This window comes from Prorops nasuta, unplaced genomic scaffold (genome assembly GCF_024137725.1).
Source record: "Prorops nasuta isolate Cenicafe-Biocafe unplaced genomic scaffold, Cenicafe_Pnas_1.2 PNAS00018, whole genome shotgun sequence".
NCBI classification, from domain to species: domain Eukaryota; kingdom Metazoa; phylum Arthropoda; class Insecta; order Hymenoptera; family Bethylidae; genus Prorops; species Prorops nasuta.
Genome location: NW_027116815.1, coordinates 1,473,105 through 1,493,256, shown reverse-complemented (window position 1 = coordinate 1,493,256; position 20,152 = coordinate 1,473,105). Strand labels below are relative to the sequence as shown.

At 40.7% G+C, this 20,152-nt stretch overlaps 3 protein-coding genes across 3 annotated transcripts; 1 reads left to right on the top strand and 2 right to left on the bottom strand.

Moving 5' to 3' along the window:
• Positions 1-251: 251 nt before the first annotated feature.
• Positions 252-3,594, bottom strand: LOC136780087 (putative leucine-rich repeat-containing protein DDB_G0290503). The gene is made up of 3 exons (XM_066738180.1): positions 3,351-3,594; positions 3,078-3,268; positions 252-3,006 (listed from the first exon to the last, which is right to left on the bottom strand). The coding sequence occupies exons 1-3, from the start codon at positions 3,405-3,407 to the stop codon at positions 345-347; spliced, it is 2,910 nt and encodes a 969-aa protein (XP_066594277.1). The 5' UTR covers positions 3,408-3,594; the 3' UTR covers positions 252-344.
• Positions 3,595-3,705: 111 nt separating this feature from the next.
• On the top strand, positions 3,706-5,122 carry LOC136780089 (leukocyte receptor cluster member 1 homolog). The gene is made up of 3 exons (XM_066738184.1): positions 3,706-3,959; positions 4,026-4,125; positions 4,185-5,122. Exons 1-3 carry the CDS (start codon positions 3,937-3,939, stop codon positions 4,944-4,946), a joined length of 885 nt encoding a protein of 294 aa, XP_066594281.1. The 5' UTR covers positions 3,706-3,936; the 3' UTR covers positions 4,947-5,122.
• Positions 5,123-5,308: 186 nt separating this feature from the next.
• Positions 5,309-19,762, bottom strand: Hr39 (Nuclear hormone receptor FTZ-F1 beta). The gene is made up of 6 exons (XM_066738175.1): positions 19,191-19,762; positions 11,634-12,280; positions 11,167-11,540; positions 8,546-10,546; positions 8,159-8,453; positions 5,309-8,075 (listed from the first exon to the last, which is right to left on the bottom strand). The coding sequence occupies exons 2-5, from the start codon at positions 12,049-12,051 to the stop codon at positions 8,187-8,189; spliced, it is 3,060 nt and encodes a 1,019-aa protein (XP_066594272.1). The 5' UTR covers positions 12,052-12,280; positions 19,191-19,762; the 3' UTR covers positions 5,309-8,075; positions 8,159-8,186.
• Positions 19,763-20,152: the final 390 nt, after the last annotated feature.

The following is a 20,152-nucleotide window of genomic DNA, read 5'->3' as shown; positions in this document are numbered from 1 at the left end:
CTTCCTTCACTCACCGATGTTTTTATCAACTAAACTTTCGTATAACAGATCTCGAATGGAGAACCACTGTTGAAATTCCTCCCCTTGCGCATGCGCAGTAATTGAGACGGTAAAGTGGAGATCTTGACAGTAATTTGGTAAAATAGAATCTGTTCATATGGTAAAACAGAAACCGATCATCACCCCCCCTCCCCCTCACTTAACCATTCCTTTAAAAGTGGTGGGAAATTTGAAATGAGGTTATTTATAAATAAATATTTAGCAACAGTCAAATTTATTTGTATTAACTTTTATGTACATTTTTGTGTAGTTTCTGTATATGTACACAATGATTCTTTCAAGGTTTATCCATTCGTTTTGTATGAACGTGATATTTTACAGCTTCTAGGCTTTAAAGGAGAATTGCTGTCATTTTGATGATTAACATTATTGTTGATAATTTCGTCATACTTTATAACTACTTTCATAGATGCATTACTATCGGATAATTTTATTTCTTTCCGACGTCTGGGAAGAACAAATATTTTACAAGGAGTACTTTTAGTAGAAGTTACTTTTTTTTCATTCTTTTGTACAGATGCCTTTTCAGCTTTCGTTGTTTTTTTCTTCTCCACGCTTTCTATTGGCTTAATTTCATTGAATTTTTTCTCATTTCTATTTTTATGATCCATTACAATCATTTTCCCTTTCATATCGCTATGGTTCACCTCACTTTCTTCCATAACTGTTTCTTTTTCTACAGTACTATCAATCTTAACAACATCACATTTTTCAAGTACATTTTTACTTTTATTACTGACAGAGTCTTCAATCAGATTTACTATGTTGGTTAAAACCTCGTTTATTATCGTTAAATCAGATGTCTTAACTAATGGGTTATTCAGTTCTTCCTCTGATTTTAAGTCATTAATATAACCGGAAATTTCTTCATCAGTTTTGCAACTTGGTATTTCAGCAATACTAGCAAGATTTCCTGTTATATTTAATAAACTGGTAGAATCGAAAATAGTTTCAATCGGTTGTCCGTTTATCTTATTGTCTCCTTCAACATTTACATATTCACATTCTTTAGTTATGAAAACGTCTGGTAGATCGCAATCGCTTGATTGATTGTTATAATTTACTATTAACTTTTCGATGTTTTCTATATTCTCCTCCTGATGTAATATCTGGATATTATCTGTGGTCTTGACGTCTTCTACAATTGATAAATAATATTTGTCCTTCCCTTCAATTCTTTTGCTCTCCTCATCGATTAAAAGATGAGTAGTAATCATCGGGTTTAATGTTTCTGTAATCTCTAAACCATCCTTATTGTTTTCTTCAGCTTTTAGACTCTCCTCTTCAGGTAAAATTTGATTAATAGTTGTAGGTTTGTCAGCTTCTATTATTAATGGACTACTCTTGTCGTTTCCTTCAATTTTTATACCCTTCTCTTCATCAGGTAAAATCTTATTGTTTTCTGTAGGTTTAACATCTTCTATCAATGAACCACCACCCTTGTCGTTTCCTTCAATTTTTATGCTTTTCTCGTCAGGTAAAATCTGAGCATTAATTATGGGTTCAACTGCTTTTAAAATTGAAGAATTATCCTTATTATTTGCTTCAATCTTTATACAATTTAATTTTTCTTTCAGAGTTTGTTGGTCAAAATGATTATTAATTTTTTTAACTGGAGTAGACTCAGGAGTATCATTAATTTCACCTTCTTCCAAAATTTTTGTAGGTGTACCCTCTTTCTCAGGCTTGGTATTTCCTTTTCCTCCATCAATGTTCATTGATTCATCTTTTTTTGCCAATTTTCCTATCAATGCATTATTTATATCATTGTTAGATTGGACCAGGCTGATTACGTTATTTTTGGTTTCATGATTGTTTTCATTCTTGTTACAATTCTTAGCAGATAGCTTATTTGTTTCAGATAAGTTATATTTAAATTGATTCTTTTTTTCTCTTCTGTCGCTATCTCTGGAGCTACGACTTGATCTGCTACTCGACCTATAACTCCGATCAGGTAAAATAACTCTCTCATCTTTATCCCTCTCATTATAATAATTGTCGTATCTTTCATTCTTCTGATCTCTTCCCCTAGAATAGGATCGTTCATTATTGTGTACATCGGCTTCTCTATACGCCAAACGATCTTTATATCTACTCCTGGATCGTTTTCTCCTTCTGCGCGAATAATCATCTTCCACTTCTCTTTTTCTGTCTTTTTCCACATAATGTCTCCAATTGGATTTTACATTCCTGTCCTCAGACAAACGGTTTAATTTACTTTTCCATTTATTTTCATTTAAATTTGAATATTCATTATGTGGTTTATCTAATCTATTGTCAATAGATAATCTCTGTTTTGCATCAAGTGAAGATTCAAAACCTTCACGCGTTATTGTATTTCTAGGATTTTCTTTAGAGTGAGAATAATGGTTATAATCATTATTATCCAGCTTTAAACGCTTATGACTAAACAAAGACGTGACCTCTTCATTCACTCTTTTTTCAGTGCCTTCAATTACCTCAGATACAGAAGGAGTCATTTCATTGCTAAAAGCTTGTTCTGAAGTTTCATCCCTTATTTTATTAATAATTGAATCCTTTTCTAATTTAATTCCTTTTTCCATAATAAGTTCTGGCCTGTTTTCTTTGTAACTTTCTAGGATAGCTCCTCTATCATGTTGCTCAGGGCTTTCCTGTAAAGTTTTGTCTTCTACATCTTTTTCAGCTTTTAATCTTTTACGTAATCTTTCACCATAAAGAGTCGAAGCTGCAGGCACAGCTAATTTATCTTCTTCATCATCCTTATTATCGTTATAGCGTTGAAAAGATTTTGGAAAATTATTACAGGTCTTAATAATATTTTCTTCATTTTTCAAATAATCTGTTACTATAGGTGCTTCGTGTACATCAATTGATTTAATTTTCCCCTGTTGCAAGGTTTTTTCAACAGCAGGTTCTTTAATTTTATGAGCATAATTTCCTCTTCTAAATACTGCATTTTCTGACCTAAAAGCAAAAGATTAATAACAAATAAGTAACTCATAACTAAAATATATAAAATATAAATTTTTACTTACTTGCTTCTTAAATCACTGATTAATTTATCTTTACGTGATAATTCCAATTTAGCTGTTTTAAGCAAGGATGAAAAGTTACGGTTTAAAATTTTCTTTTCAAATTCTAATGTTTTCAATTTTTCAGAGAGCTCTTTTACTTGATTCTGCAAACCAATAATTATGGCATTTTCTTCCTGTTTCTTTTTAGAAGGCTAAAATAATAAAATATTAATTTTACGAGACAAAAATTGGTTGTACAACAATTAGATAACCTAAAAATTTGTCAATAATTACACTCTCGCTGCTTGTGGGATTTAATAAATCCTCGTAAATGTCAATATCATCGTCCATTTTTTCACTTTATAGTTTGTATCTTTTATTAATTTCTTTAAACATAAGATTATTAATAAAATTAAAACCAAAAATAAAACCATCTCTTTCCATACTGAAACTAAACTACATAGGATGACAAGTAGAGAAGGCAAGAATAAGTATATGTATAATAATAAGTATCGTCATTCGTCAGCCGTGGGCAGCCGTCAGGCGTCAGATCAGATGAGCGGTAAACAAAACGAGAAGAATTCAGAAAGCAGAAGGAGTCACCATCATGTATTTACTGATTCAATGACTGAAAATGTGTCAAAGGGTGAGCGGGGTGGGGTGAGGACTGCAGAGGACTGACTGGATACTGGATCAGCTGTGTCCTATGTGTGTACAGTGAATTAAAATGGTATGAAATTTTAAGTCTCAAAAACAAAAACAGTGAAACAGGTGTAATGATTTAAATAAGTTAATAAAAAAAATTAGAGACATTCAAAAGAGAATACCTCTTTTTTTCTCCACTAATTGTTTGTAAAGTAGACTATTATTAGTTACAAAAATGAATATTTTACCCAAAAAAAGGTAAGCAGAAACTGTTTTTTAATTAAATGTAAAATAATTCTAATAGATTGGTGACTTATAATTTAGATGGCATGTACGAACAAAAGAGAATATTGCTCGAGTAAGACGAGATGAAGCCAAAGCAGCAGAGGAAGAAAAAGCAAGAAAAGAGCGGGCACAAAAAGCTGTGAGTTTTAATGATAACTATTTTAAGCTTTTTATTTCATTACATTGTTTTACCATCAGGAAACAGAAGCTCGAATAAACTTTTTGAGGCAACAAGCAAGAGAGAAATATGATGGTAGAGAGGATCAACCAAGCTCATCCACAACAAAATTGGAGCATGTTAATTTCTTCAGCGATCTTGAGGAAGGAAAAATTGATTATAATAAACCTAATGCTGAACATGAAAAAGAAAAGAAGGAAGAACAGGAAAAATATGAGAAACAGATTGGTTATTTAACATATCTTGGACAGGACACAAATGAAGCAACCGGAAAAAAAAATTGGTACAATGAATTGCCTAAAAGGCTTACCGATGCAGATAAGAGTAAGGAAGTTGCACTTAAAGGAAAAGTTTATAACGATCCTATAAAGGATATTAGGAAGTATCTTAATTTGATGGAGTCTGGCTCTAAAGGAAAAGATAAAATAGAAACAAAAATGTGTTCATTAAAAAGAAAACGTGAATCTGAAGAAGTAAGTTCTGATGAAATATCAAAGAGACATAAAAGAAAGTCCAAGAGACACAAAAAGGAAAAACACAAAGGAAAGAAAAGTTATAAAAAGGAGAAACCACCCATTGATATAGAGAAATTAAGAGCACAGAGATTACGTAGAGAACAGGCTGAGAAGATGAAAACAGAAGCTTTATTGGCCAAGCTAAGAGGTGATCCCTTACCAGTAGTAAAAACTGAAGACACTAAACCAAAAATCAAACAAAAATACAATTCACAATTCTGTCCAGAAATAGCTAGGCAAAATGCAGAAAGAACACCAATGCATTGAACTTTCATAATCCAGGCAAACTAAAATAAAAGTTTTTTTCTGGCACATTCTTTTGTAAATTTTTAAATAATATTATTATAATATAACCAAAATGCAAGAGAAAAATAGATGATTAAACAAAGAATTTGTAACAATTATGGCATGAAATTTGTGAAAGCGAAATAAAGATACAAAATTTATAAAAAGTTTTTATTTTGGATGTTCATTTGTGTTTCATGTATAAAACTACACTCTAATCGTATTCATTCGAATAACTTCTGCTGTTCTCCCATTCCTTGCAGGCATTAATGCGTTTGCTCGTTCCTCTACAACAGTAAATTAGATCAGTGGATCGCAGATCGATCTTATTACATTTAATGTCAAAAACTTTATAGATCCATTATCTAACAATTATTTTCATTAATGGAACCACTGAGCTAATTAGCTATTTTCAATGAGCAATCCCGTAACAAATTTTGACTTTCCATAAAGACTCCTCGGTATAATTATTTATTGATGAATTGACAAGAAATATTTTACGTGAGTATCTATAAAATTATTTCTAGGATACCGTTTCTTTAAAATTACATTGTTAGGTTTTACGGCCGAAGCGGATTATCATTTATTATTCTACTTACAAATTTATTTCTGAATTTACTCTATCATTACAGTCTGTCATTTTTAAGCTCTTCGATCATCGTTGCATGAATTGGTCTAAACTTCATGCAGCTTTACCCCAGTATTGTCATGTTTGGCAAAAATAAAAAAAATTATCGGAAGAAAAATTAATTTTTCTTCGTGAAAAAAGTAACGACAAGGGCTTAAAGCTAACAAATTTTAAACGGAAGACCTATTTTATACAATATTGAACGACAAGTAAATTTATAATTTTTAGTTGTGACCTTTACACTGATATAATTTGTTTCGAGTAACTTTTATATTTCAGTAAATTCTAAACGAAAATAATAAGGGACCATTTAAATTTAACAAGTAAAAATGGTCCTGAAAACGAGGACAAGTGACCAATTCGTCGAAACGTAAGTATCTTGTGTTATTAAAAGTATATAGAAATAACTTTTATCAAACATAAACGTAGAATAGTTACTTTTCTTTTAACAAGCAAATATTTATCTCTTCGTAAAACTGTATTCTCATACCCATTTTTTTCACAATTCAATTAAGGTACTCACTCGAAGAGGTACCAATTAATAGTTTTTTTTCTCAACACTCAATGTGCACATACTCTACAGGATAAAATATTTCTCTCATCCCTATTTACATCGTTACTTTCGTCGAATTGTTTTAAATTTAAGCAACCGCAGTTGCATTATACTTCGCTTTTATCGTCTTTTTAATACCAATTTATATGTAATTGTACATATATATATATATATATATATTTATATATAAATGTTATTTGTCGCAGCATAAATACTGGATAAAATGTCTATTAAAATTATTGTTATCAGCGTGCATTCACAGACATTTTTAAATTGCCTTTGATGCTTCCTTACCACTATTGACATTATCACTCAATAAACATTTGACAAAATGTTTTCACTGGTCTAAGTCGTAGTTACAGTTCACGTCGATGTCACTGTCTAGTAGTGTACGCATCGGACTTTAACGATACGTGAGCATTTCTAATGCTGGACCAAAGGAATAAAGATTCTAGCATAGTTTATATCATGAAAAATCTCCAAATCTACGGGAAGACATCCTTGTATTTTAAGTTAAATATTGCAGATCAATCATATCTCTAATGTAATTTCATTCGTCTAGTTAAGTAAAATTATTTTGTCTATCAAAAGAGAAGAAACCTAATCATCATCACAACAAGAAATCTAGCATGCTCTGGCCTTTGCTTACAAAAATTTACAGTCTCGTTAACTTTGTATTATGTAAAAGTATATGTATATATATTTTCATGTTGAATTTTTTGAATTTTTCACGCACGATTTTTACGCTAATCCCATTGCAAAATTAAATCACGCAAACGCTTCACGTGCGGACCGATGTTAATTTTATCTTTTAACAACTAGTAATTGCACATTAATTGCAATTGATTTTTCATTAATACGAGGCACACCAATTTTGGTCGAATTGTTTGATTTCATCACCGCATAACACGTTTTAAAATTATAACAAAAGAACAACAAACAAAGACAAACAATTCTACGTGCTTCAATTTTCACCAAGAATAGCGCATATAATGACTATGCCAATTATTTTTCTCCAAATTCTCCTAGCCCCATCATCACTGACAAAACGATAGAGTACAATATAAAAAATAAGAAAAGTTAAGAATGTAATTTCGAGTAAATAAAAGACTGTTACTTTATAGAGATGATATACTAACTAAGTGTAATAACTAACGATAATTATAACCTGATTATCTGCGCTAAAAATAGACAATTGGTCGACTGATGTTTAAGTACACTTTCATAACCGGGATAAAAAGACATTATCATGCATTGTTCTTAAGTAAACGCAGAGCAATACAAAATACTGGTTGTTTCATGAAAAATAATTCGTTCCAGGTCGAGATTCTCACAACTGCTACAATCTGTTAAGCTGTGCAGTCGAAAAATGTCAAACTGTCTCACCCCAATTTCGCATTTTGATGCTACATTTATAATATATTTTATGGAAGGTGTGTGCTCGTCCGTTTAAGTGTATATGCATAGATGTAAGTGGATTCTGTGTAATGTGTGTAACATGTATGATATAAGGCTCCTTTGTACACCACTTATTATTATAAAAGTAAATGCTCTGCGCGTCAGCTTCAGTTATACTTTCAGTCTCATATGCATATCTACATGCATGCTGAATGATACGAGCATACCGTAGGCCGCTTCAAAATTCGTAAGTTTTTAACAGGAATGCATATACGCACATCCACTCTCTCGCAAGCATCCCCAAGAAAGAAGAAGAAAAATAGTATTTTTCTTGTTTTCCTATACATACTTAATTCTAAATATAGCCCCCTCACCATAAACTAAACACTATTATGGACTTTGTGTCTCGCTCTTTCTTTCTTTCTCTCTTCCTCTCTCTTTCTATGATACAATCATATCCTGATATGATTATTTCGTACGATTCTTTAACATTACCAATTTCCAAAGCTTAAAAATCCTATAAGCGTGGAATCTGAAATAAGAAATAATACGAAAAGGTTCTATTATCATTTTGTATAAGTTCAAGAAAAGCTGAATTGATTTTAATAAACTTACGGCCTTGTTCGCTCCTTCTAAAAAAAGATCAATGATCTCCTCTTAGTAGTTCCATCAGAAGATTAAATGAGCTGCCTTCTCCTTCCGCACGTTTCGCGCTCAACAATTCTTTTCCAGCCTGGCATGTTCTTTGAAGATCCGGAATCCTGAGTAAGAGCTCACCAAATTTAGCCGGCATCTCTGGGTACCTAGCAATTGTATACTGCTGCAACGCTTGAAGTGCTTTCTCCTGAGAGGCTCTAACTTTCTCGGGCTCCTTTAATTCACTCGTGTCCGATGTCAACAGTACAATAACCTGTATGAATTATACAATATGATACGTTATCGTATTACAGTATAAAGAGATGCATATCAATAGCCCGCAGAATATGATTCGATTAAAATTACCTTCATGGCCACATATTCGTACTGATCGACCCTCAGACGTCTGAGATTGTTGGTGAATGCAAGCATTCTCTCGATGCAAGTCGCAAGGCCGAGTTGCCTGGCTTGTTCCAAAGTGATCGACTTGCCGAGGGAGACTCTGATCTCACCGGGAGTGCTCATGCTACGAAAGCAGCAGGAGAAAAGCAACAGCTCGCACCAGGAATTGATGAGCAAACAGATTTGATCGTCGATCGAAATGTTTTTGAAGAGAGGCAGGCTCTTGCACCACTTGACTATCTTGTAAAGCCTATGATCCGCGATGTTGCAAAGATTGGAGAGAAAGTCTGGTTGCTGCGTGGAGTTACCGTTGGAGTTGCTGTTAATTTGACTGTTTCCGTTGCTGGAGGGAATGGATGCTGAGGAGCGATGCTCGTGGCTACCACTGGATCCTGTGGATAAGGGTCTGGGCAGCTCCGAACATCTATTGGTACTGTTACCATTACTGGCAGTACCGTTGGAGGAATTATCTGCAGGACCAGGGACATCTACCGATGCAGCAGAAGCAGATGCAGCAGGGGCCAGATTTCCAGTGCCAATGAACATTGCATCATTGGCGTACATACTTCTGGCCATACCACTGCTGGATACTCCTCCACCGCCCCCTCCAGCAGGACTATTGGTCACCCGATCATTGTCGTTGTAATGCCAAAGATGCTCTACGTCCATAATATCCTGAAGCAACTGGGGCACTACTTGCATCTTGTACGAGTGATTGGAGTGATGCCTGACAGAGTAATGATGCTCAATTCCAGGTGGAGCTGGACTGCTGCAATTACCAGTGGCATTCATCTTATCCCCAGGCATTCCAGTGGCAGAACTACCGATGAGATTTGCCGGTAGAGTATAGGTGCACTGATAGGTGCTCCTGCCACCTCTGGTACGGTCCTCCCTTATGGCTTCAAGCTTCATGCCCATGTTGAGACACTTGTCGAAACGACACGCCGGACACTTTTTCCTGGTGGCAACGGTCACCGGACAGCCGGCACCTCTAAGGCACACGTAATTTTTGCGATTTTGGACGGTCCGTTTGAAGAATCCTTTGCAGGACTCGCAAGAGAAGATGCCATAGTGGAAGCCACTGATCTTATCCCCGCAAATAGGACAAGGGCTGTTGATGAGTTGCTGCCTCGTAGATATACCGGACGGTGCCGAGGGTATCCTACAATCTTCCTGATCCTCCACAGACGCAGGATGCCCGTCAGGGGAAAGTTCTGCTCCTGTCATCGACGAGCTATAATGGTGAACGCCAGTGGCTGCTGACGGTAGATGCATTGGACTTCCCTGAGGGATTTGGTGTTGCTGCTGGGAGTGAGCATGAGGATGCCTCGGTTGCTGTACAGGGGAATGAGTTGGTGGACTGAGAGATCCATAACTGTAACAGCTACTCGAGGCATCGGAATTGTTGCGAGAGAGTGAATGAGAGAGCGACAAGGACAACGAGGAAGTGGAATTGTTGAAACTGTGTCGCGATAAGGACAGCGAGGATGAGGGTATCGGGCTACCTGCTCCCAGAGCCGAGTGTCGAGCTGCGTGAGGGCTTTGAGTAGGAGAGCTGAACACGCTGTACGCCGAGTGGATCGCTGAGTCCGGTGATGGAACTTGAGATCTAGTATGACTGTGCTTGGTTAAATGATGCCTAGGATTTAGCACAGGGCTGTGATTGGGCGTTGAACTGCTGTAACCACCGAGAAGTTTGCCAACTAGCAATGGTAAATCGCTTTGTTGAGCTTGTTCAAGGTTATCGATTCCACGTTGCTGCTGCTGTTGTTGCTGCTGTTGCTGTTGTTGATGCATTTGTTGACTGTGGCTCATGGCTAAGTTACTCTCGTGCATGGATCCAATGGGAAAAGCAGGACTCGATCGAAAGTCTGGCTCTGGTTTGATTGGAAACTTTTGCTCCATTGGTCCTGGACTTGTACTGCAAACTTGCACACCCTCCATGGACGTTTCTTCGTGTTGGTCCTACAACCAAATTTAATTACTATTCGTTTCACATTATAGGTCTGTTTTTGTTGCATAAACTTTCTGCAGTTCCTTTAAAAGTATATACTCTTGGTTTGTTCTATTTAGTCAGATCTTTTTACACTCAACATGTTATAATACTCGTTACGTATACTGTAGAATTTTAAAATCAAGTGCAAGCTGAGGTTCCATTCTCCTACATTTTTCATTTGTTTTCATCTGTTTTTTACATCTCCTCTTGAGCAAGTGCAGTAAAACAATTGAAAACAAAGGAAAAACGGAAGAGAATGGTGGCATTTAGCAGAGACAATTGTTAAGAGAACGATGTATGGTATTGACTATAATTTTCGGATCCCATGATTTTGTCCAGTGATAATAAGTTTTTGAAAAAACTTACTCAACAATCGTACAACCGTTGTCTTTGCCGAATGTTTACCAATGGCATCTAAGCTTGCATTTGATTTTAAAATTCTACAGTAATCGTAACGAGTATTATACCATATTGAGAGTAAAAAATGTAACTGAATCTAACAAACTTATATAATTTACAGTTTTTCTGAAAAATACATAAAGTACGGGCAAGAAAAACAGAACTTATGTAAACGAAGCCAGTTTCCCACCTGATTCGTCATAGTATTGGAAGACATTTCTTGATCAGAGAGTTCACCTTCCCAAGACATGGGTCTCTCCGGCTGCTGATGGGTAGGGTCAATAGTATCGTTGACAGTGACGCTTCCATCGCAATCAGTGTCAGCCTCCTTTTCACCATTCTGACTACCATCTCGCTTCTTCTTCGTACGCAGATTGACTCCACGAAAGTCGATCTTGCTCACCTCCCCATCACTGTCCTCAGCATCGTCGATGCTACTATGGATTCCTATGCCTATACCTATCCCTGAATTCGATGGTCCACTGCATCCAAGTAGAGAACCACAGTTCGACACCACCGACACAGTAACCCCATTCTGACCAGTCAAATACTTCACACCTTTGCCTAGAAACACAAAAAATTCTCAGTGACCCGAACAAAACAAAAATTCAACCAAAAACAAATCTTATATCAAGAACAAAAATAATCAAACTATACCATCGTGCATCTCGTGAGTAGGTGGTGGTACGTTGATAGTGGTGACAGAGACGTTCTTACCAGCTTCGAAAGACCTGCTGCCAGTGGTGGAGGATGGAACAGAGCAATTGGGCAAGTTGGAAGCGCTGTTGGAGGTTATCGTGGAGGAGGAAGAGGAGGATTTCCAGGGTTGCTGAGCAGGTGAGGTTGAGGATGAAGAGGAGCAGGATGACGAGGAGGTGGCATTGGAGGATGTTGAAGAGGTGTGAGTGGATGCTAGGTTGGAGTGGGGGTTTTGGTGGTTATGAGGGTGGGGGTGAGAGCTGTTGATGGAAGAGGAAGACGCGGAGGTGGAGGGGGACGAGGAGGGTGGTTGCCACCATTGAGCAGGCCCCGGGCCGGCGGTGGCGGGCTCGCCGGGCCCGTTTTGCTCGGACATCCTCAGCTGGCTGGTCGCCAATCGTGCGTTCGTGATTCGATTATCGGGGCGCACTCGATGCACCTCAACTCGCACTGCATCCTGAGCGCGCCCTCCGTCTACGATTTGTCGCTGTCCCTCTCCTTCTCTGGCACTGGCTGCTTCCGCTCTTCCAAATCAGGCCCACACCTCCCGAGGGGTTCTCCGCGACCTCTAGATCCTCTTTCCTCTCGACGACGACTTTGGCCAACTGAAAAAAAAACTAGTCAGTTCGTTTGTCTCGTTAGTCCTATCGACCCCCCCCCCCCCTTTTCCCTCGCCTCTTGCGTCACTCGCAATCGTGCTCGATAGAGGTCATTGACCTTGATAAACGTACACAGTCAGGGCCCCTCGCGACTCGGAGGCTTCGCTAATTCGTTCAATAAAAGATTCGAAGAAGCTCGGGGATGAGTCATCGCGTGGGTGGTTGTCCTGCAAGGCCGGCCTACTTCCGGTGTCGCGGAACCGTCATGTTCGACCTTCGAGAACCCTAACCGTGCGCCGTTCTCGCGCATACACGTGTGCCCGCCATGATCACGAGACGCGATACGACTCCACCTCCCGGTTCTTGCACGTGTTGTTGAAGAAAATACTGCGATCGATTGTTCGGTGGTGTATGGAGATCGATGTTGATCTTTCTGGGGGATTTGTGATCGGGAGGTGTTTTTTTCTCGGTGACCTGGCTGGTTCCTTTTTGCCAAGGTCAAGGCCCTCGCAGCGGAGCCATAATCCTCCCACCTCCCCTATAATGCACCTTCCCCCGAGGTCACGCGAAGTGCTATATAGTGGGAAATTGATTCGTCGACCTTTCGGTTAACTTCACTTCGCAACAATTTTGCCAAATTTATTTTACAGTGAAATTAAAGAGATAGTTCAATTTTTTACAGTCTACACTGATGGGAATTGATTTATTTAGATAAATTCAACCTGTTTTGTAGACTTATTCTATATACTACACTATAGCACAAAGGTAATGGTTCAATTTTTAACATTAAATGACTTTATCCTCCAGTTTTTGCACATTTTATTGTTACAAGAATTTAATTTACTACGATCGATTGTTATAATTAATTTTGGAAGGAGAGTTGACACTTGTGGAAAATTTTTAGTTGGGAGGTGGCGTTTTCTCTGTTGTCTGTCTGCACTGTTTGTCTGTTAAGGTCAAGTATTGCGCGACGATGTTCTGTACAGCTAGTATTTCACCCCTCCACCTTCCAGTCGTTGCTGCACGTGTTATTGCGAATACAATTAATTTATTGCAATCGATCGATAATTGGCATGCAAATAAATTTGTTGCTTGCAAATGACAACTTTTTGGCTGGGAGGTGATTTTTGTTTACAACGACCCAAAGTGTTCTTGTTTAATGCTTTTTCTATCACGTTCTTTTGTCTTTCACCTCCTCTCCCCCCTCCACTTCCCAGTTCTACACGTGTTAAATTGCTAGAACCAATTAATTTATTGCAATAGAGTCAAATAATTGTTACAATAACGAGCATTGTTAGTAATATCAAAGTTTTAATTGGAAATTATTTTATTGTGATTTAAAGTTAATTTCAATCTACCAAAATATAAAAACTTTTGTGATTTTTACTTAGGTGGCCCACCTCCCAGTAATTTTACACATTATTACAAAAAACTTCAATTTACCACAATTGACCGACAATCATTGCAGGAACCAGATTTGACAACTGCTGCAAATTTTTGGTGTCGGGAGGTGGGAGGTGGTTTTTTCACGGTGACCTGGCTGGCTTCGGTCTGCTAAGGTCAAGGCCCTCGCGGCAGCGCCCTAGCCGGCACTCGTCCCTTCCACCTCCCCATCCTCCAACTCCCCTACTATGCACCTTCTTCTTGGGGTCACGTGACGCTCGAGCGTGCCTCAAGGTCTTCTCTCCCTACCACGAATAAACCACTACGGAATCAACGACCACCGCTCGCTCCCCCCCCCCCCTTCCGCCACCTCCCTCTTGGAGATTGAAAAACCAAAGAATCCGCATCGAGCAAATTCCAAAAGAGATTTTCGTGACGCGTGTTGTTGGATCTGGCAGCAGGTGATGCGGAAGGGAAGGGAGCGTCGACCCGTCGTCGCCGTCGGTTAAAACGGAACAGAGCCAACGACGCACCAGCCACGCGACGGATATATTCTATTTCGAGCTAGGAAACATCCCAGTGGAACATGTTACGTTCGATCGTTGATGTATCCGAGCTTTTTACAATTTGTCCAAGCTCCGTGGCGCTCCCGGAGTGGAAAGAGGTTTGTGTGCGTGTGTGTGTGAGAGAGAGAGAGAGAGAGAGAGAGGGAGAGAGAGGGCGGAAGTCGATCGTGTGGATGAGCGCAAACTGCATGAAAGAAAACGGTATCTTCAACTGGAATACTGTGTTTTCCTTTGCAGAGCGTGTCCTCTCCTTTTGGCGATTATTTGCAAGAGAAAAGTCACGGCGTTACAGGCCATTGCCTGTACATTAACACTGTAGACAAAGTGAATCTATCGGGTGAGCCTAGGAACGATATGACGCCAACGGGAGAATGTCTTGACTAGCCGGTGCACGTGCGAATGCAGCAACGCCTTTTCCCCCACCACCATACCTCCACCAATCTACAAGGATAATCAACGCTTTTCATCCAGTTGGAAAAATTTCTGCTGCTGGATAAATTTAACGGCAGCTTTCTTTTCGAGATTGTAGCTGGTCTCACATTGGAGGGACAAAGAGGGATTGTTCGCTCTTCTCTCTCCAACTCGTGCTTTCTGGAATCGAACGTAGGATTGATTTATGCTGCCGTGTAGACTAGCGATCGCGCAGATATGCAGGATCCAGCCAGCCGAGCGCTCAAAGAACGCCAGGCGAGCAACCAGATATGTGCACACGCGAGAAGGAATGTGGATCGACCAAAGCGCAAAATCGGAACGGCCGTTGATCGAAAATCTATCGTTGGATTGTTTTGGTAGATTAATATTTTTCCCTTTACGAGGAATTTAGCGCTGGAAAAATCGTTGCACGACGCTGACAATGGAGGTGCGGCTGGCTACTAGCGACTAGCCCCGCCGCCGCCGCCGCCGCTGCTTGCTCTTTGTCGAGAAAGCACCATCAATATTCATAAGTCGCACTGGCCACCAGCCATCTATCCGCCTCTCAAGGATCCACCGAGTTTCCAACACTGCGATATAAATTCTCACCGAGCTACCATGCACGTTTCTCATTTTTCCTCCATATCCCCCCCCCTCCCCCACCTTCAAGTATCTTCGACAATTAATGCAACAATAATGATGCTTTTCACCGTTGGCGACAGCTAAATAAATCTCTTCCTGACTCCTGTTTCCCCCCTTCCACCTCTCCGCTACGTCAAAATTCATTAATATTGAACGCTACGACTAATGCATTGCAAATCGGCTAGATGCTCCCGGCGATGCAATAAACTTGACTTTTTTTCCTACTACTATTTTTATCCCTCTTAAATAAGCTTGTGCAATTTTTCCGAGGACTGATATAGCGGCTGGGTACATATATACACAGATATGGATAGATATATCGACGTGCTAGAGAGAGAGAAAGAGAGTGTAGAGGGGGTAAAAGCTAGAGAAGGCGATAAGATCGTAATACTGCGGAGAATTTGCGCAATCTCGAGTATAGCGATTACCGATAGAGAGACTTGTTTCGTTTGTTGGCTCGGTGAGTAAAATATCGTAATGTTATTTTTGAAAAATTCTGCCCAATTGTTTTGATTTGGGAGAGATCAGGTTCGGTTGCTCGAGAAATTCGTAGAAGTTTAATCGAGGGTCTGCGGTATTTTTCCGGGAATCCGAGGAGTTGATAGAATGAGAAAAATAACATAACGTACGGACGATGTTTACTATTTGTGCGTGTTAGTAAGGGAGTAACTTCGTCAGTGTCGTTGTATCCGTAGAATCGTCCTCAGTCGATAAGCCAAGTGGGGGATCTTCGTAGCCGGTGTAATTCCCACCGATACCCCCTCCCCTAATCTTATATACACCTATCTAACCAACTATCGCCATCTCTATCTCTCTACGTGAACGCATTATCGTTAGATTCCTCCGAACTAAAAATCCAAGACAGCCCCGACGTTGGCAACGTACGGGCTAATTAAATGCGAACCTGTTCGCCTCTCGCGGCCAAATGAATTTAGAAAGTTGCGTTAAGGTAGCTTTCAGTCGACGAGGAATCGCGTGGACACTAGAGACGCGACGCGACGCGACGGAGGAACTAAAATATTTTGATTTGCAGCTAAAGAGCGGGAACGCTCATTGATAGTAAAATAAGTGACAATGGCTTCGATAATTGACGCTAATTGCCAACATTGTTTCGTGTCGCAATAAGAAGAAACTCGCAGTTTCTCTAATTACCGAGGACAAGTTGAATGCGGCCGTTAAAACGACTGCCGGAAGAGTGTTTGTCGCGAATAAAAATGTTGGAGGGGGAAAAGATAGGGAGATAAGTCGACGAATCGTCCTCGAGGCCGATAAGGCCAAAAGGGGCCTTCGACATAGGCGTAGCATCAAACGATAGCTCCACCATCCTGATTTTCACAAGCATGAGAACTTTTCATTCCAAAAGATTTTTCCCAGAATTCATTGTCCACGCACATACACGGAGAAAGTCTCCCTAGCGATCGCTTGACCTTTCGTCCGCTGGTAAACAGAGAGAACGAGTAACGGCCGCGCCTCTTCGAATCAGGGGTTGCGCGACTCTCGACTTTCGCCGAACGAGCGTCTAAAAAGCAGTGTGTGTATGTTTATCCGTTCCCAGGCTTTTTTACAGATAGCCCAAGGTCAGAAATGCAACACCGATCTGTTTGTCGTTAAGAAATATAACAGCTTGGAATTCTATACGATTGTCCAAGAGCGAGTAGTTGCACTTGATCCGGTAATTCAATCCACTCTCGTCTTAAATATCCGCCAGATCTTTGAAAGGAAAATCCTGTCGCGGAGTTGGCGGAATGGAACGACAATTTTTGGATCTGCTATAGAGTTGTAGGTGATAAGGTGAGTGCGTAAATGGTTCGGTAAAGGTTAGGTAGCAGGAGTCGAAGAAGTTGGCAGAGTGGTGATGTTCGTGGCCGCCGTGTCAGAGTAGCGCGTATATCACGCAGTGCCAATACCATGACATGCCGTGATCGCTGTGTGGTATATATACATATACCGCTATAGGCTAACGCCCCGTCCATTCGTTCCCGTTTCCTTTTCTCTGCAAGAGCGAGCAAACCATTTTCTCCCTCTCTCCATACCCCCTCCCCCTCCCGAGGCTGCTACTGCTCACCCGTTGGCGTGCCTGCTCGCTTGCTTGCCTTCTTGCTCGTTGGCTTGCCTCCCTCTCCTACAGCCTTCCAACCTTCCAGGTCTTGTCGTCTCGTGGGTTTGTCTTCGCCTATGTCAACCTTCAACGTCCGCATTTACCATCCAATATTCCTCCTATAACGATTCATACGATTCCACTCCATTTATATCCCCCCCCCCCTCTCAACCCCGCCCACACTCTTCTCGCAATAATGGGATTAGCGCTGCGAACGTGAGAGAAGGAGACTCCTTGGTGCATCTTGAGAAACACGTTTGGACGGAGAATTCGGTGATCCCGTAGCTTTTAAGAAAGAAAGAGAGAGATAGAGCAGGCGGGACGAGATCGAGATTAAGGGAAGGGGATCTACAGTTGAGAAAAGGGGGGATAATGGGAGAGAAAGAGAGAGGTGAGCGGGCAGGGCAACACGGTGCACGTAAAAATCAGCGGCTCTCAGGTTGGATAAATGTTGGAGAAATGCCGAGTATCGTCAAGAGCAAGCCGGTTCTGTTTCTTCCATGCTATTAGCTGTTGAAACAGGAGAATACCAATCGCTCGTATTGCACCGATAAAATTCTCCTTTAAACAAAATTGACTACACTGCTACCCGTTGAGTCAGCCTGGTCGATCACTGCGTGACTCACTGAAAGGCTCGCGATAATCTTCAAGGTCGAATGAAATGAATTTAGGAAATGATTGAGATAAGATGATGGAATTTCCGGAGAGAAGCGTTTGGGTGGTTTGAGAGGCACTGGCCGCGCGGTGGAGCGAGTGTCGTAGTGAGTGGGGGTAAGTTGTTGAGGGGGGGGATGGATTGGATGGACGAAGTGGAGGTGGAGGGGCTCAAGGCCGGTCGCGCTGTCAAGCCAGAAAGGCCAGAATGCCTGCTCGCCGAAATATCAACAAGCTTTTCCTATTGCTCGCTCGCTCGCTTTCTCGCGCTCCTTCTTTTCTATCCTTCTTCTTTATTATTCCACTCTTCCACCGTCTCTTCCAAAGGTATTAGCGAAGATACAATAAAAATCAATTGATACCAACAAGAAATAAATTAGAGTTTTCGACAGGTGGCACGAGGACCATGCTGGTTGACAGCTGACTTTTTTATGAGTTCGAGAGTAGGAGAGACTCCACTATGACATGTTCATAAGTAACAGGGATTAAGAGAGAGAGGGAGACGCGGACAATTTTTGTGTTGGTGCGTGCGTGAAGAGTGAGAGGAGATAGGGAAAAGGGAAGATAAAGGATTTAAGGGAAAAAGAGGAGACGACTAGAAGAAAGATGCTGGATGTAGATATTAGGAATAGGTGGCGTCAAGCATTGTCGTCACTCTGGTAAATCGTCGAGTTTGAAAAAATGTGCATTAGGATCGGTCAGTGGATGAAGAAGAGAGCGTAAGAGTAAGAGAATATAAACGAGAGTAGAGATGGTGGCTGCGCGCCACGGTACTTGAAAATCTTTTCTTCGTTCTCGGCGCGCTGAGCAAAAAAGAAGCGCAAGCGAGAGAGAGGGAGAGAGATAGAAAGAGAGTGAGTATAAGGTGAGGAAGAGAAAAGGAGGGGATGGAAGAGGGCGCGAGGTGAGAAGGGAAAGGAGACGTGTAGGATAAAGAGAGAAAGAAAGAGGGAGGAGGGGGATCGTGGGGTCATCGAGAAACATAACCTCCGCGGTCGTCGTGGTTGAAGTCGACAAAGATTTTTCGTAGCGGGCGACTGGACGACTTTCGGGCCTATCACCTTCGCTTTCGTTCATCGGATCATGCGAGAGAGCTCGCAATATTTCAAACTACGATTTTCTTATATCGTATTTTTTCCGTTTCTCTCCTGCACACACCTACCTCATGCTCCTCGCTCCCCAGAATCGCTCTTGTTCCAGGCGTTTTGCAGCTCGCCCATTCGAGTCAAAGCGGTCGAAGGACAGGAGAAGCGTGCGCGCGAGAGAAAGAGAGAGAGAGGGGTCCTTTGTATCCGGCTCTCTCGTATACATACATAAACTCATACACGTTCACAAACACCTTGAAACTCCCGTAGTCCCGTGTGACAGACAGTTTTTTCACCAGCACGAGATGACGTTAAACTCTCCAGTAGTCGTGCACGAGGAAGGAGAGTATCACGCACATATATAAATACACACACAGACACGTGTACAGTACTGCAACACATAAGCACACGAAGGATGAGACTGGCTGTTCTCGAAGATGATGGGAATGACGGATAAAGAGAGGGAGAGAGAGGTTGACTTTCTGGCACTTTATAACGAGGGAATTACAGAAATGCAAAAAAATGGAAAGGATCAAACATCGAAGGAATGAACTAACAAACGAACGAACGAACGAGTTACAACGGCCAGCCACAAGCAACTCTTCGTCTCCGTCTCCGTTGAGGCTGCTGCTGCCAGTGGCACCTCCACTTCCACTTCCACACCGCTCACACTACACGCATACATACAAACTCACCACGAGTCTCTTGCTCTCGCTTCTCTTCTCTTTCTCTCTCTGTCTCTCGTACCGTCTTTCCTTTTCATTCCAAAGCAACCTCTCTCAATGTGAACATATACACGTACCATCACTACTACTACTATCTTACTACTATTACCTGGCGATGCTCGTCAGTGGGGTGTAGTGGTGGTGGAAACGGCAGCAGCGCCCGTTTATTTTTTCGTACAGTGCACGGTCACCAGATGGAGCCACAAACCGACGCCATTACCGCCGCCATCTTAAACGAACGTTAAGTTTTCGCGCCAAATTGGCTGCCCGCCAATATCGAATGTTCAACGCTTACCGAGACTCTGACTCCTTTA